General features: G+C 36.9%; 1 protein-coding gene across 1 annotated transcript in view; it reads right to left on the minus strand.

Annotated features, from left to right (window-relative positions):
- FIG4 (FIG4 phosphoinositide 5-phosphatase) overlaps nucleotides 1-15745 on the minus strand; it is a 118720-nt gene that overhangs the window by 98979 nt on the left and 3996 nt on the right. Inside the window, exons 2-3 of the mRNA XM_032408089.1 lie at nucleotides 4462-4560; nucleotides 2874-2997 (exon numbers count right to left, since the gene is read on the minus strand). Of these exons, the coding sequence (XP_032263980.1) occupies nucleotides 2874-2997; nucleotides 4462-4560 (223 nt within the window). The remainder of the gene's footprint in view (nucleotides 1-2873; nucleotides 2998-4461; nucleotides 4561-15745) is intronic.

Below are 15745 nucleotides of genomic sequence, written 5' to 3' on the forward strand. Positions count from 1 at the left end.
TGGGGATTACTGAACTTGTAATTGTAACATGATGTGTCACATGTGGTCCAAGCTGCAGACCAGTTATGTACAGTAGGATCATGTGTTGGTCTCTGACATATTGGTGGAAAAAATCTGGTCCATTACTACAGATAACTGAGACTCACTGCTCTAGATTCTTACAGATGATGAACTAAATTAAGCATGATAATTGTCTAAACACATTCCAGCAAAATACTATTCACAAATTAAGCATGCTGAAAAAGTTAACTGAGAAAATATTTTGGCCACAGAATAGAAGGCAATCATTCTAGTCATTTCTCGTACGCATTATTCTGACAATCAGACTATACATTTTTCAAAGACAGGCATTTTGTGTTTTGTTATTAGGTATCCCTCATTGTTTCTAAGACAGTATTTACTAGACAAATCATAGACTTTCATTAACTCCCTATTTACTCTTCACTCATTCTAAGCTTTATTTACATGGTTGAACAAGAATACAAAAAAATACATTTCCATAAAAATAATAAATCCTTACATAGTACATTATTGTGTCACTTTACTGGTAGGTCAGTATTTCAGTGACTTCATTACCCAAGGACAGTCTCAATCCTACGAGGCCTCTAACCATAAGAGAAACAGCTACCACAACACCTAAGAATGTCACCTCTCAGAGAAACAAGACACCTTCAGCTCTCACCCAAAGTTTACTAACTAATACTTGTGTATACAATAAATAACTGGTTACAAACCTAGTTATCAATTGATAAAAATCAAGCTTCTGGTCTTACAAGTTTAGTTATCAATAGATTTAAAATGACGCAAAGAATACTGCTAGAAGCAACTATGCCAAGAACAATGAAGGATGACTAAAGAACCGTAAAAACAAAACAACCGAGCAGTCTAGAGGCCATTTAACGTAAAGGCAAACTACCCAATACAACTCCAGAATACCCAAGGGCAGCCATTTTTAAACGGGTTCAATAACTGATCTTTGTTACTCTTAATCATCAAGGAAGGTTCAATTTTGGATAATAAACCCTGGCTAATGAGGCATTCAATATTACATACACCTTAGGAAATTTCCACTTGAAAAAGTTATAATAAAGTATCAGCATTTAAAGAAATAAATTTAACCTAATAAGTAACTAATACTGAAATTAAACCTACCGTATTTAACACACATTGTATTTCCAGGTTTTTTTAATTTAAAATATATGCAGGGGTGCCTGGGTGGCTCAGTCGGTTAAGTGTCTGCCTTCGGCTCAGGTCATGATCCCAGGGTCCTGGGATCAAGCCCTGCATCGGGCTCCCTGCTCCGCGGGAAGCCTGCTTCTCCCTCTCCCACTCCCCCTGCTTGTGTTCCCTCTCTCACTGTCTCTCTCTCTCTCTGTCAAATAAATAAATAAATAATCTTAAAAAAAAATAAAAAATATATATATATGCAACACTTAAAGTGAAACTTAACACTTAGAGAATTTATGGAATTTGAACACATGAACTCACTTGACATCCATCTACAAGCACTTATCTGTTGAATATATAACTTCAACATACTTGTCAAGACTGAGCAGAAAATGTAGAAAAGGGGCCAGTCCTAAGAAGAAACTAAACCTACCTACCACTCTTGACCTTCCCTGATAGCCACCTAGACACAAAATTGACCTGAAGGGATTACATATGAAGAGCTCTGAGAGCACATTGAGAAAAACTTCAAATACGGCAGAACGTAACCAAAGTTTTAACAAATACAGAGTCACAGAATAGAAAGTGCTAATCAGAAAAATGCAAGAATTTGAAACTATACAGCATAGTTAAGTCCATATTAATTTTGTTAACATCTGTAGATACCAGTCAACACTGCATACAGTGTGGCAGGTTTAAAAAATACAAAGATAATATTGTTAAATGTTTAAAAAAAATCAGACTCAAAATAAGGCTCTGCCAACAGAGAAGCAGAGATGTAATTGCCCTCTGCTTGACTGCCAAGGCCCCATGCAATCTGGCCTCACCCAACTCCATGCCAACATTCCAGGACCCACGGACGTCTTCATGCCTCTGCGGTCATCCCTACTGGGGTTCTCTCACCTCTTCCCCACATCCATCCAAATCTTGTTACTCCTTCAGGTCCAGCTGGAGTCTCATTTTTCCCAGGAAATCTTTGCTAGATGTTCCTGGTCCAAGTCATCTACCTCTTATATAATCTCTACTTCCATTTAACTTTCACTACACAGCTTGGCTCTTAACTGCAATCTTGGAGTTACCTCGTGTATATTAGTTTTTGTCCCTCATCCTAGTGTCGTCAGCCTAAGACTCCCAGGGACAGATCCACAGTACAGCAAAGACACGTGTATTGACTCACTGCAAAGAAAGATGGTGTCCACACCAGAACTGCAGGGCGTCTCACTGCTGTACCAAAGCTAGACAACAGAATCCTTAAAAGCCAAAACCATGTCTATCTTTGTTTGTGAAAAAATGAAGTAAAGGAGTCATTATCGGATTTGGGGGAATGATGGAATTTAAGTAAAATTTAAATAGAGAGGTTCAAACCAAAGCAGAACTGTATATAAAGTGATCAACATCAAGTCTGGGCTGTGAAGCAGATGTTTATAGTCCAAGCTAATTTTTTACTTTTTCATTCCTCATCAAGCTAGACAACAGACTTCTTAAAGACCAAAATCACTTTTATATTAATTCATATCCTATATGAAACTGAGCAGCACATACCAGATGCTATATAAAGGCTATTTGATATCTGATTGATGGATAATGAAATTTTAAACAACCAAAGCCATAGATGATGGGTTATAATTATAAAACTACATAAAACAATCTTTTGGTAGTCTATATGGGAAAAAAAAGAGGTAGTAAGAAGGAGGTTTATTTCTTACCTACAACACCAAAAGCTGAAACAGCTCGAAATAACCCAGAGGATCCTTTCTGTCCCATCTTTGTTCTATTTCCTAGATCCAAGCGGCCAAGAAGTTCTCTCACTTCTTGTTGAGTATATACGTGCTAAAAATAAGCAAATTTAATCCGAAAGGTTGTGCTTATTCTTTAGATTATTTATTGCCTGTAAGAATCACTAGCTATTTCATAGAGAAGTACATTATAGTGCATAACTAAGCTATAATTTTAAAAGCCAACAAATTCCCTAACATTAGCAATTATGGGTGGTTACTGGATCACATGTCGCTATACCAAAAAACTTTGTCAAAACCTCATCTTCTGGGGCACCTAGGTGGAGCAGTCTGTTAAGTGTCTAATTCTTGGTTTCAGTTCAGGTCATGATCTCTTACGGGTGTCATGGGATCGAGCCCTATGTTGGGCTCTGTGCTCAGTGCAGAGTCTGCTTTAGATTCTTTCTCCCTCCCCCTTTACCCCTCCCTGCTCACTCATGCTCTCTCTCTCTCTAAGAAATAAATAAAATCCTTAAAAATAAAAAAACCCCTTACCTTCTGAACCACACATTTAAAGGATCATAGGCAAATTTCAAGAAATCTGTGAACTCCTTAGAACTGTGTGCAAAGTTTTGATTATACATACATATGTGTATTTTTATGAGGCCCACAGCTTTTCTTAGATTCTCAAAGAAATCCCTGATCAACTGTTCCCATCCCCAAGTAAAACCAAGAATCAATACATTATATTAATAAAAATCCCCAGAATGGGGGGGTATGAAGAAAAATACCCATGAGTGCTGGAAATCACAACATACAATTTATCCAAAATTATTATAACATAGAAAATAGTTTTGCAAAGAACTTAGTGAAAATGGGTTGCAAACTGTAGCTACCAACATATTTGAGAAACCAGCAATCAACACGATTCAAAATATTCAGACGGAACTTCAATACAAAGGGTAAGTTAGGTTCTCTCATTTGAAAGAGTTAAAATTAACTATTCAATACCACCACGCTGCATTTCACTTTTGACTAACAGTCTCATGTTTTTGTGCTATCTTAATTAAGTCTGTATTCCTGCTCTGGATAATATAACATCTGTATAAGCTTCACATTTCTCTCATGCATAGCGAGTCACCAGAAGATCACCTAGAGGTGATTTTTAGCAGCATAATTAAAAGTCTGCAGCACAGAAGTCTGCCCTGACTTCAAGTGGCTTCATATTAAAGCACAGTAATACATAATTTCTTCAATATATGCAATATTAAGAGTTAGATTAAATGCTTAAAATACCACTTCTTTAAAAAAATATATTCATTATCTTATCCAAAGAGTTTGCTTTGTAAAACAAATCAAAATGAAGGACAAAGTGTAATTCCAGCATACTTTGTAACATCAGTAATTCCTAGAAACCAGATTAGAGATTTAAATTCTAGCCAACCATGAAAAATAATTACAATTTTCAGATGCCTGATGAAAAAAGGAAAAAATATATCAATAAAAGCTGTGAGGATAGTTCACACCCTTTAACAGGTACAAAAGTTACTGTTTGTATTCAGGCTTGCAAGATACTTACCCTATCATCAATTATGACCAAATCTTTTGGTTCTGTTCTATCAATCTTCAAAACACGGTATTTTGTTTCTGCATGATTGCTCCCAACTAGAAAGTATCTCTATAAATGAAAAGAAATGTCATTAGTTTTTTAAGGCACTTTTCCTTATACACATTTTATAACCACTTTGGTTTTTGAAATTAAATACTGTAATAAAGTTGGGTTACTTTTGAAAAGAAATATTTCTGTTAAATATAACTGGCAGAGTAAAGAAAGGCTGATTCTAAAAGGTCAATTTTAAAATTGAAATATTCTTAGTGATGTCACGATAAACATCAGTCTGGTATTTGAAATGTACCCAGTAACCAGGTCAGATTAATTTAATTATATTATATAGAGATTAACCTAACTGATTGGAGACTGATGTTTAAACTTTGCCAGGAAGAAGCAGCTCTAGTAAGAATTAGAAAGCTCAACATGTAATTAGGAATGCTTAGACAATTACAGCTATGAAAATATTGAAATTTTATCAAATAAATCTTTATAAATTTTCTGCAAAACATTGAAAATGACTTTAATATAGCAACTATAAGAACCCCAAAGTCCTATAAAATATTTAAATAAGTGTAGTTTCCCAAATGGCTTTTTATAGATAAGCTACAGGAAATAATTAATATTCTTTCTTTTCTGAATACTTCCTTGGTGCATTATACCTGAGCACATTAGTCTTCTTAAATAAACACTAAGAATAAAATTAATAATTAAAATATTAAAAAAAATCTTAAATTTAAAGAAAATGTTTTTAAGAAAACTTAAACAAGGTGAGTAATTTTTAAGAAAATAAGTAAAACCCATTAGGAAAAATACATAAAGATATTTTGCTCTAAAAATGTCCTTGAAAGTGGCGCTTTTTCAACATAGCAAAAATTGAGAAAACATTGCTACAATCAACTGGCATCTTACCATCTCATTGGTCAGTTAAGATTTAGATCCACAAAACAATTAAATAACAAACAAGATCCTCTAGATTAATGGCCAAACTGAAGTATGTAGACCATGGGACTACAGAGCAGGAAAGATTAATGTGCAGTACTACACGTATAGAAAATGTCAGAGGAGTCTGGACTTGAATTTAGCCTTAAAGGATGGGAAAGATTTTTAAAAGTAAGATTTTAGTGTACATCAGAAGATGAGCACTTAGTTACATTGTTTTAACACTACATCTGCAGAAATAGGTGAATTTTTTATTATTAAGTATAAATCTGTTTACAAAGGTCTGTTCTAGACTTCCAGCTATACAGAACAAAACTATATGTTAAAAGATGATTGGTTCTGGGGGCATATGCCCCAGGCCCTGCATCACCCTGCTAATGCCTGGATGGGGGGTGGGGGGGCATGGTGCCTGTAATTATTAAACACAAATTCAATTAAAAGATGATTGATTAGCCCAATCTTAAGAGGAAAGCTAGCCAAAAAAAAAAAAAAAAAAAAAAATGGAATCCCTTATTTCCTAGGAAGGGGTACAGTCTGAAGGACACGACCAGTTATAATGAAGTAGAAATACAGCAATTTTAATAAAAATTAGTAAACTAACTTGAGACATCCAGTGACCAGGACTTGATGCACCGGGGGAGCAGCCAGAAGGGCGGGGACAATGAGGGAGGAGGTCAAAGATTCTTGGCCTGGCCTCAGCTAATTCCTGTCCCTGTGACCCCACCCCCCACTGTGGGGGGGGGGGGTGGTAACCAACCTAATAAAATTAACTTCAGAAGGACAGTCTGTAAACTATACATGTTTGTTAGCAAAAAAGGAAGCCACCTTCTTGAGGACTTGAGGAAAACAGTCCCCACTAGAGGAAACAGCAAGTGCAAAGACCTAAAAGAGAAGAAGCTTGGTGTGTTTGAGGAACAAGGTTAAGTGAGAAAATGCTCATAAAACAGCTAACGCGGTGAATAGTGTTCAACACAAAGAAGGCACTCGATGGCTGTTAGTTCCTTTTCTCCCCTTTACTTTTTAAGATGTCAGTGAGTCTATGCCATTGCATTTAGAAAGTGACAGAAAAACAGAAGGAAAAAAGAGAGTACTTTAGAGAAAGAAAAACATGTACAGGACCAGAATGGAGCCAGAATGGGAGAATGCACAAATCTACTAGGAATCAGTCTTTGTCCTCAGGAGAGAACAACCGCAAATTAACAACCGTGAATAGCATGCTACAATAGAAGGATGAACTGGATGATGACAACAGAGGAAGGGCAGTTAACTCATTTGGGGAGGGTCAGAGCAAGCGATCCAGAGGCTGGTGTCCTGATGCTGAGTTTGGCCTTGAAGGACCTCTCAAAAGGACTCCATGTCTGCAGCCAAGATAAGATGAGTGATCTCCACCTGCAACAATCCTCTCTCATCACCTGCTCCCTCCCAAAGCACTTTCATTTATATCTATAGCACTTACTTCTGAAGGCCTTATCTAAATTCATTTAAGATGTCTGCCCCCTTCACTTAATTATATGCACTGGAGAGACGGGGGCTAACTCCCTAATCTCTGTGGTTGTTACCTCTGGTCTGGTAGCACAGTCTGGTTCCGCAGGCATTGAGTAAATATTAGGTAAAGAGCACCACCTACCACAGATGAATCATTTAATTTGCTGGGTAACTTTCTACAAGGTTTGCGTGAACCCATCTTCTTTGGGTAAGTCAGTCTCTCAGTAAGAAAGCACATCACAGCTTTAAGAGAGGTAAAATCCCTGAATGAAATTCCTAGAATTTTAATAGATCCTAGGAAATTTAAGGAGTAATTACAGTAGGACTATGATTTGGCAGCTTCTCGTAAAAAGACAGTTGTGATTCCTGAGTACTAGTGGGCCAATGATTTATGGGCCGTTAGAGCACCCACATCGGAGGGCAGACCTACACCTAACATATCTAGACTCTTCCAAAGACTCCATGAAGCAGAGGAACCAACAGCTAAAATCCACAGAATTTACAAATAGATTTGAGTGGGTAAAAAGAAACAGGAAGCAGTGTAACTATCCACACTGTTTCTTCTAAAGTGGTCCAAGAAGCCTAAAAATGTTTTGTGCAAAGAAGAGCGACCTCTTGTGGAACCAGTTATGTGTGAAAGAAAACCACAGCTCTCATTTGGCCTGCTGTGGATAGAATCACTTGCCTGCACTGCCCTCTGGTGGCCAGTGGACCATCAACTTTTACACCAATTTTTTTTTAAGCGCCTAGTCAATCCAATTACTTTTGTTTGAGCCTGGTGGTGCCACTTACTGATTTAGGGATGGACTGCAGGGAGGCAGATTTGAGGGGAAACCAAGAGTTCTGTTATAACATGCCCAAAGAGGTCAAGTGAGAACTTCTGAGTCTCTGAGAGGAGACTTCTGCGAGGAGAGATCTTAGAGTGTGTCAGCAGCACATACATGGCCTTTAAAGTCATGGGACTGGATTAAACCTAGTATGGAGAGTGAAGATAGAGACAGAGCCCAAAACAACTAGCCTGAAGCACTCTATATAAAATTATTTAGAGGCTGGATATAGAGAAGGAACCAGGTTAGAAGACTGAGAAAAATGGCCAGTGTTTTTGGGAAAACCCCACGACAGCATGGAGTCATCAAAGCAAAGGGAGACCATTTGGAAAAGGAGGGAGAAGTCACATCCACATCAAATGCTGCTGAGACTGGGTGCAGCCACTCCGGAAACCAGTATGGAGGGTCCTCAAAGAGTTAAAAATAGAGCTACCCTATGACGCAGCAATTGCACTACTAGGTATTTATCCAAAGCGTACAAACATAGTGATTTGAAGGGGCACATGCACCCCAATGTTTATAGCAGCAATGTCCACAAAGAATAGCCAAGCTATGGAAAGAGCCCAGATGTCCATCGACAGATGAATGGATAAAGATGTGGTACACACACACACACACACAATGGAATATGACTCAGCCATCAGAAAGAATGAAATCTTACCATTTGCAACAACATGGATGGAGCTAGAGGGTATTATGCTAAGTAAACAAAGTCGGTCAGAGAAAGACAAATACCATATGATTTCACTCATATGTGGAATTTAAGAAACAAAACAGATGAACATAGGGGAAGGGAAGGAAAAATAAGATAAAAACAGAGAGGGAGGCAAACCATAAGAGACTCTTAACTCTGGGAAACAAACTGAGGGTTGCTGGGATGGGGAGGTGGGTGGGTGAATGGGGTAACTGGGTGATGGGCATTAAGGAGGGCACTTGATGGAATGAGCACTGGGTGTTCTATGCAACTGATGAATCACTAAATTCTACTCCTGAAACTAATAATATACTATATGTTAACTATATTGAATTTAAACAAAAAATTTTTTAAAAAGGAGATGACAGAGAGAAAAACAAAAACAAAAAATGCTGCTGAGAGGTCAAGGAAGATGAAGACACGGAAGTGCCCAGGGGATCTAACAACAGGATCTTTTGAGTGGCCATTCTGTGGGCAATCTCAGTGATACGGTGGGGACAAAATCCACAACACAGACATTCGAAGAGCAAATGAATAGTCATCTGGATAAAGATGAAGAAGTGAACACCTCTGTTCCTCCCAAACACCTTACTAAAACTATAGTAAAGTTTTTTATGTTCATTTTTTTAGACATAAGCCCCAAGGCAAAGAAAAGAGTGGAGATAGCAATAAAAAAAAATCATTTGAAACTGAAAAGCACGCCTGAGAAAGCTGAACTCTAAGCCGGCAGTGGAGAAGTCTAGAAACAATCCAATTTACACAACAGAACTTCCAAAAGGCATGGAAATGTGTGGCATCTCTTATCTCTGGTGGTAGGGGTATAAAATTTCAGAAAATTGAAGATAAAAAGAAGATAGCTCAAGCTTCTCAAGAGAAAAAAAAAGAAGTGCTTCAAACCAAAGATCAAGAACAGAGTAATATTAGAAATTCTCAACAGCAACAATCAAATGTGAGGATGGGATAAGGACATTTTTAGAATGTACAGGCTCAAAAAAAGTACTGCCCATGAGCCCTTTCTCATGAAGCAATTGGAGGAGGTACACCACCAAAATGAGGGCATAAATCAGGAAAGAGGAAGATGCAGAATCTGGGAAATCATCGCGGCTGGACTGCCCAAGTGCACACGCACATGCAGCTACATAGGACCCAACACCCACTGGGGAAAACACTTGTGTGTGTGTTTGTATATATGCTGGGGGGATAGGGGTTGGCAGGAATGGCGGTGGAGAAGTAAGATACCCCAAGAAGGCTACCTGAAATGCCCACTAAGATGGAAGATGATCTGAGCTGGCCCTCTTCTGAGACTCAAGTATCGCTGTTCAAGAAAAAGCTTAACATTTTAATATGTAGCTTTAACAGTGGTGACTTAGTATGAAGATGAATGTGTTTCTAAAATATATACATGAACTGCAAATGGAATATAATAGGTAATCCATTTAACAGGAAATTCAGTATCTATTAACATTATTATCTCCTTTTATAATGACAGGCTAATTAATCACTCACTTTTCATCTGATGGAAGAAAATCGGCTTTCTTCAAAGAGAGGAAATTTTAGGTTGCCTGACAGCTTCAATTAATGTTAAACTTCACTTGAACTTTCGGAATAAAAGTATTATTCTTAAAGATAACCATGAAGTTACTTCTCACAACCTAACAGTAGTGCAGGCCCGCCTCTTCACCTATTCTAGCAATCCCACAATCAGTAATGCAGCTCGAAAGAAATGAGCCTGAGAGTCAAAAAGGATGTCTCCAGCTTCACTCTTTACAGCTTCAGGGTTTTACTGATGGAGAAGCTTCAAATCCCCTGTAGAAATAAGTGGAAACTTGGTCACCTTCAACCCCACCTTCTAAATCAGCTAGAATCACTCTGCTTCTCTCTCCCGTTTTATGTCCTTTGATTTCCCGCTCCAATCCCTTAGCCAACCACATCTTATATTGTTCTCTCCCGTTCCCTCATTACACAAACAGGCTAACATCTGGGCTAAGTAAGCTTGCATCCTTCATGATGTGGTTCCTACTTACTTTATTCTATTTTGTATGATAGGATGGAGAGGAGGGAGAAGCTTCCTTGAATCCTTTTGAACAAGGTAGGAATTAAATAAACACACACACATACATACATACTAATAATTTTGAACTAGCAAGAGTAAAGATCATCCTAACAACTTCATCCCTACACATGTAGACACAAAAATCCACCACAGTTCTGTTCAGCTACCAATTTTAAACTCAACCACTATATGTTAATTTGTTAGAAAATGGTCACTTATTGCAATGGTAAGACCCCTATGGCATTATATATTAAGTAAGGGCTATAAATTGGAAATCATCTAAGGTAAACTGCACTTTCAAACAGCATAATTTCAGGCTGCTAAATCCCCTGTGGGCAACTCCTAGTTGCACTGGACTATATGAGCAGTAGGGCTGGATCTGACCTTAGTTTACCTGAAAGCTTGGGTCACAGGACAGACAAGGGCCAGGGCATCATCACGGAAGCCAAAGGGCAGCATGAGGTCTGGGTGCCAGAGAGAACAGGTAAGTTTTGGGAGGAAGCAGACCCTTCATAAGGCCAGAACTACAACTCTGGCATGCTATTTACCAACCCCTTTCCTCTCCAGTGTCCTCAAAATCCACCTCCAAACACAGGTAACAATGACCACCTGACTGTCACCTCAGGAGCAGTTCTGCCCAGTTACCCTTCTAAATGAAGGCTCGGGACAAGAGCCCATTTTGTCCATTGTCTCTTCTGTTCTTTTGTTCCCCTAATTCTTTCATAACCAATTAATACACTCCCATCAACCAAAATAAGAATGCCCTTATTCTGACTCATACACTTGCCAACAATGACTTTTGTCAATCTTTCACATCTTTGCCATTCTGACAGGTGAAAATGGGAATCTATTTTCATTTTATTGCTTTAATTATCAGCAAGTTGAATTATCTTTTTATATTCATACTTCTTTTTTGTCAGATTGCCTATTCATGTCCTTGTCCTTTTTTGGTGGGTGTTTTATTTTTCAGAATGGTTTACAAAAGTTTTTGTATATAGGAATATACTGCTTTATTTGTTGTTCAGGCTACTAATACTTTTTTCATAGTCTTTTGACTCTTCTTCTATTTACATTTATAGTTTCAAATGCTTTCTATTAGAAAAGAAAAAATCTCAATGATCTAAATTTCTACCTTATAAAGTTAGAAAAAGGTCAACTCATTAATCTGAAATCCATAAGAGGAAAAAAATAAGTCTAAGAACAGAAACTGATTAAATAAAAAACAACAATAGAGAAAATTAACTGAGTCAAAAGTTGATTCTTTCAAAAGAGTAGTAAAATTGATAAATGCCTAGCAAAATGGATCAATAATAAATGAGAGAGAACACAAAATACCAATATCAGAACAGAAGCGGAAGTTTTACTACAAACCCTAGAGACATCAAAAGTTTAATAAGAGAGGCACGTGAGTGTCTCAGTCAGTTAAGCATCTGCCTTCAGCTCAGGTCATGATTTCAGGGTCCTGGGATTGAGCCTCACGTCTCCTTGTTCAGTGGGAAGTCTGCTTCTCCCTCTCCCTCTGACCCTACCCCCTGCTAGTGCTCACGTGCCCTCTCTCTCTCTCTGTGTCAAATAAATAAATAAATAAATAAATAAATAAAATCTTTTAAAAAAATAAAAAAGTTTAATAGGAGAATATTGTGAACAACTTGACTCCAATAAATTCAACAACTAAGATGAACTGAACAAATTTCTTGAAAAATACAATTTATCAAATGTGATTCAAGGGGCACCTGGGTGGCTCAGTCAGTTAAGAGTCTGACTCTTGATTTTGGCTCAGGTCATGATCTCAGGGTTGTGAGACTGTGCCCTGCCTCGGGCATGGAGCGTGCTTAAGATTCTCTCTTCCTCTCCCTCTGCCCCTCCCCTGCTAAAAAAAAAAATGTGATTCAAGACCCACTGGAAATCTTCACGGCCTATAGCTGCTATAGAAATTGATGATCAAAATTTGTCCCATAAAGCAATCCCAAGCACTTTCAGTAGTAAATTCTAGCAAACATTTAAACAAAGAAATAATATCAATCTTACACAACTACTTTCAGAAAATGAAAGGAACACTTCTCAACTCATTTTATGAGACCCAAGTTACCCCAATACCAAAATCAGACAAAGATGTTAAAGAAAATGATAGACTAATATGCTGAACATAAAAATCCCTGCAAACTATCAGTAAATAGAATCTAGCAATATATGAAAACAATAATACAGCATGATGGAGTAGAGTATTCCCTCAAATTCAAGGTTCTTTTAACCTTTGTAAATGAATTAATGTAATCCACCATACTAAGCAAATAAAGGAAATGCCATATGCAGATGCAGAAAAAAACATGCAACAAAATTCAATATCTATTCATGATTTTAAAAAACTCAGCAAACTAGGAACAGAAAAGAATCTTTCTCAATCTGATAAAGGGCATCTCTGAAAACCTACAGCTAATATCACATTTAATGGTGAGACTATTTTCCCCATAAGATCAGGAACTAACAAGAAAATGTCTGTTCTTGCCACTTCTATTCAACTTTGCACTAGAGATCCTAGACAATGCCAGAAGGCGAAAAAAGAAAAAAAGGCAACCAGATTGGGAAGGAAGAAGTGTTCCTCTCCCTAAATGATACGATTATGTAGAAAAACTAAGGAAATGACCAAAAAAAAAAAAAGAAAAGAAAAGAAAAACCCTACTAGAACTAGTAAGTGAGTGTGATGAGAAAAACAACTATTTTGTGTCCAAGCCTAGGTATTTTACAGTATGATAACCCTGCTCACATCCAGAGTCTGAATATTTAGATTAGGACCTGAGTTTAGGATTCCCACCATCATTTCCCACTTTGCTCTTACATGATACCTTTTAAAATAACTACTTAGAGTTAAGCCCACAAAAAGTTAGTGACCTCTGTTACTGCCACCTTTTAAGTAATAGGTACTTGCTACCTTGCTCTCTATCTACTGCTCACATGTGACCTAGGACAGAGGACTTGCCCTTCTCCTAGATCATTCCCTCCCACCTCTGCCACTTCTAAATCCTATGACTCCACATCCTTTGTGTAGGTGTATTGAAACTGTACCTTCAATCAAAATGAACCCGTGGGTTTCATTTCCCAAAGTGAAAGTTCAGTGTTGAGGGAGCTATCTGCTGACCCCATGTGAGTGGCTTGTGCCCCCCAATTCAGCAGGTCATAATCCACATATTTTTAATTCAACACACCAGCTACAGCTTCTCAACATGGTGACTTTGCTAAAGTTTCAGGATATAAGTTCAATATATAAAAATCAACTCAATATCTGTATACTAGTAACAAGCAATTATTAAATCAAATTTAAAATCCCATTTGCAATAGTATCAAAACTCATAAAATACTCAGGAGTAGTAAAATTTCTAGACTGAAAATTACAACATATTGCTAAGAGAAAGTAAACACCTAATAAATGGATAGATATACCATGGATTAAAAGATTCAATATTATACGATCCCAAAATGTGTAATTTTAGATAGTCCCAATTACAAACATTTTAATCTGTAATGCAAAGTCCATGTGTTCTAAACTGACTGAAAGAAAACAGTCTCTATATACATGGTTTGAGTGTCCTTCTAGCATATTATCACCTAAAGGTAACTTTATTTTTCTTTTTCCTTTATCAATGTTTGCTATGCTCTGTTTTTCTTTCCCTGCTCCTATTTTCTTCACTACTATTACTATTACAATAGAGGTTTTTGGTTTCATCTTGTTAGTTTGCTTGCTTGCTTAAATTTCTTTATGAAAAAAAGTGCCCTATGTATGAAGCAAAAATGAAAAGAAGAAAATCTTCTTGTAGTAGGTCATAAGCATGGAGTTTCATTTTATATAAACTTGAATTATACAAATTTGAAATATCTTACTAATTCAAATATTAATAAATCTTCATTTTAAATAAATAATTTTAATTTATAGAAATATTTCAATTAAAATAATAATCTCATAATTTCAAAAAAGATTCAATGTTACTAAGATTCAGTTCTCCCCAAATGGATCTATAAATTCAATGAAACCCAAATCACAATCCCAATAGGCTTATGAGAAATTGACAAGCTGATTGTAAAATTCATATGTAAATGCATATGATCTAGAGTAGCAAAAACAACTTTGGGAAAGAATAAAGTTGGAAAACTTATACTTCCTGATTTCAAGACTTATTATCAAGTTGTAATAATAAAGACAAGGTGGTAATGCCATAAAGAAAAATAAACTGATCAACAGAACAAAATAGAATCAACTCACATTTACCCAACTAATTTTTTACAAGAGTACCAAAGGAATTCAATAAAGAAAGAGTGATCTTTTCAATAAATGAGGCTGGACAACTGATGTATGGAACCTCAAGCTCTGTGGCTGCCAGCCTCCAAGAATCCTTAATGATTCTCATCTCCTGGTATTCATGCCCTTACATAGTCCTCTCCCACTAAACAGAGCTGACCGGCATAACCAACAGAAATTGTGGAAATGATGGAGTGTGAATCCTGAGGCTAAGTCACAAAAGACACTGTAGCATCATCCTTCTTTCTTAGAATAGAACATCCTTCTTTCTTAGAACACCCTGTCTGGGCAAACAAATCCAGCTATCACATCATAAAGACACTAAAGGAATCCTGTGGAAATGTCCATGAGGTGAGAAACTGAAACCTCTAATCAACAACCAGCTCAACCTGCCAAGCATGTGAAGTGAGCTATCTTGGAAGTAAATCCTCTAGCCCAGTCAAGCCTTCAGATGATTGTAGCCTGGATGACATCTTAACTGCAACTTCATGAGACCCTGAGCCAGAACCACTCAGCTAAGTCCTGAGTGGTTATATACATAATAACTCCCAGACTCCTGACCTACTGAAACTGTGAAATATTAAATATTCATTGTTGTCTGAAGTCACTAAGTTTTGGACTAATTTGTTACACCACAATAGGTAAGTAATACAACCACATACAAAATTATTTTAATATAAAATTCACCTCTAAATGTAAAAGTTAAAAGTATAAATCTTTCAGAGAAACCATAGGAAAATATCTTTGTGCTCTGGGAGTGGGTAAAGATTTCTTAGGACACAGAAAGCAATAAACACAAAAGAAAAACGATAAATTCAACTTCATTGAAATGAAAAACTTTAGCTCATCAAAAGATCACTTTAAATACCTTACAATTTTGTCAGTTATATCACAGTAATGCTGAAAAAAATTAAGAAAATGGAGTAGGCAAGTCACTGACTGCAAGAAAATATTCACAAAAC

This window comes from Phoca vitulina, unplaced genomic scaffold, assembly GCF_004348235.1.
Source record: "Phoca vitulina isolate PV1807 unplaced genomic scaffold, GSC_HSeal_1.0 scaffold9, whole genome shotgun sequence".
In the NCBI taxonomy this organism is placed as follows: Eukaryota; Metazoa; Chordata; class Mammalia; order Carnivora; family Phocidae; genus Phoca; species Phoca vitulina.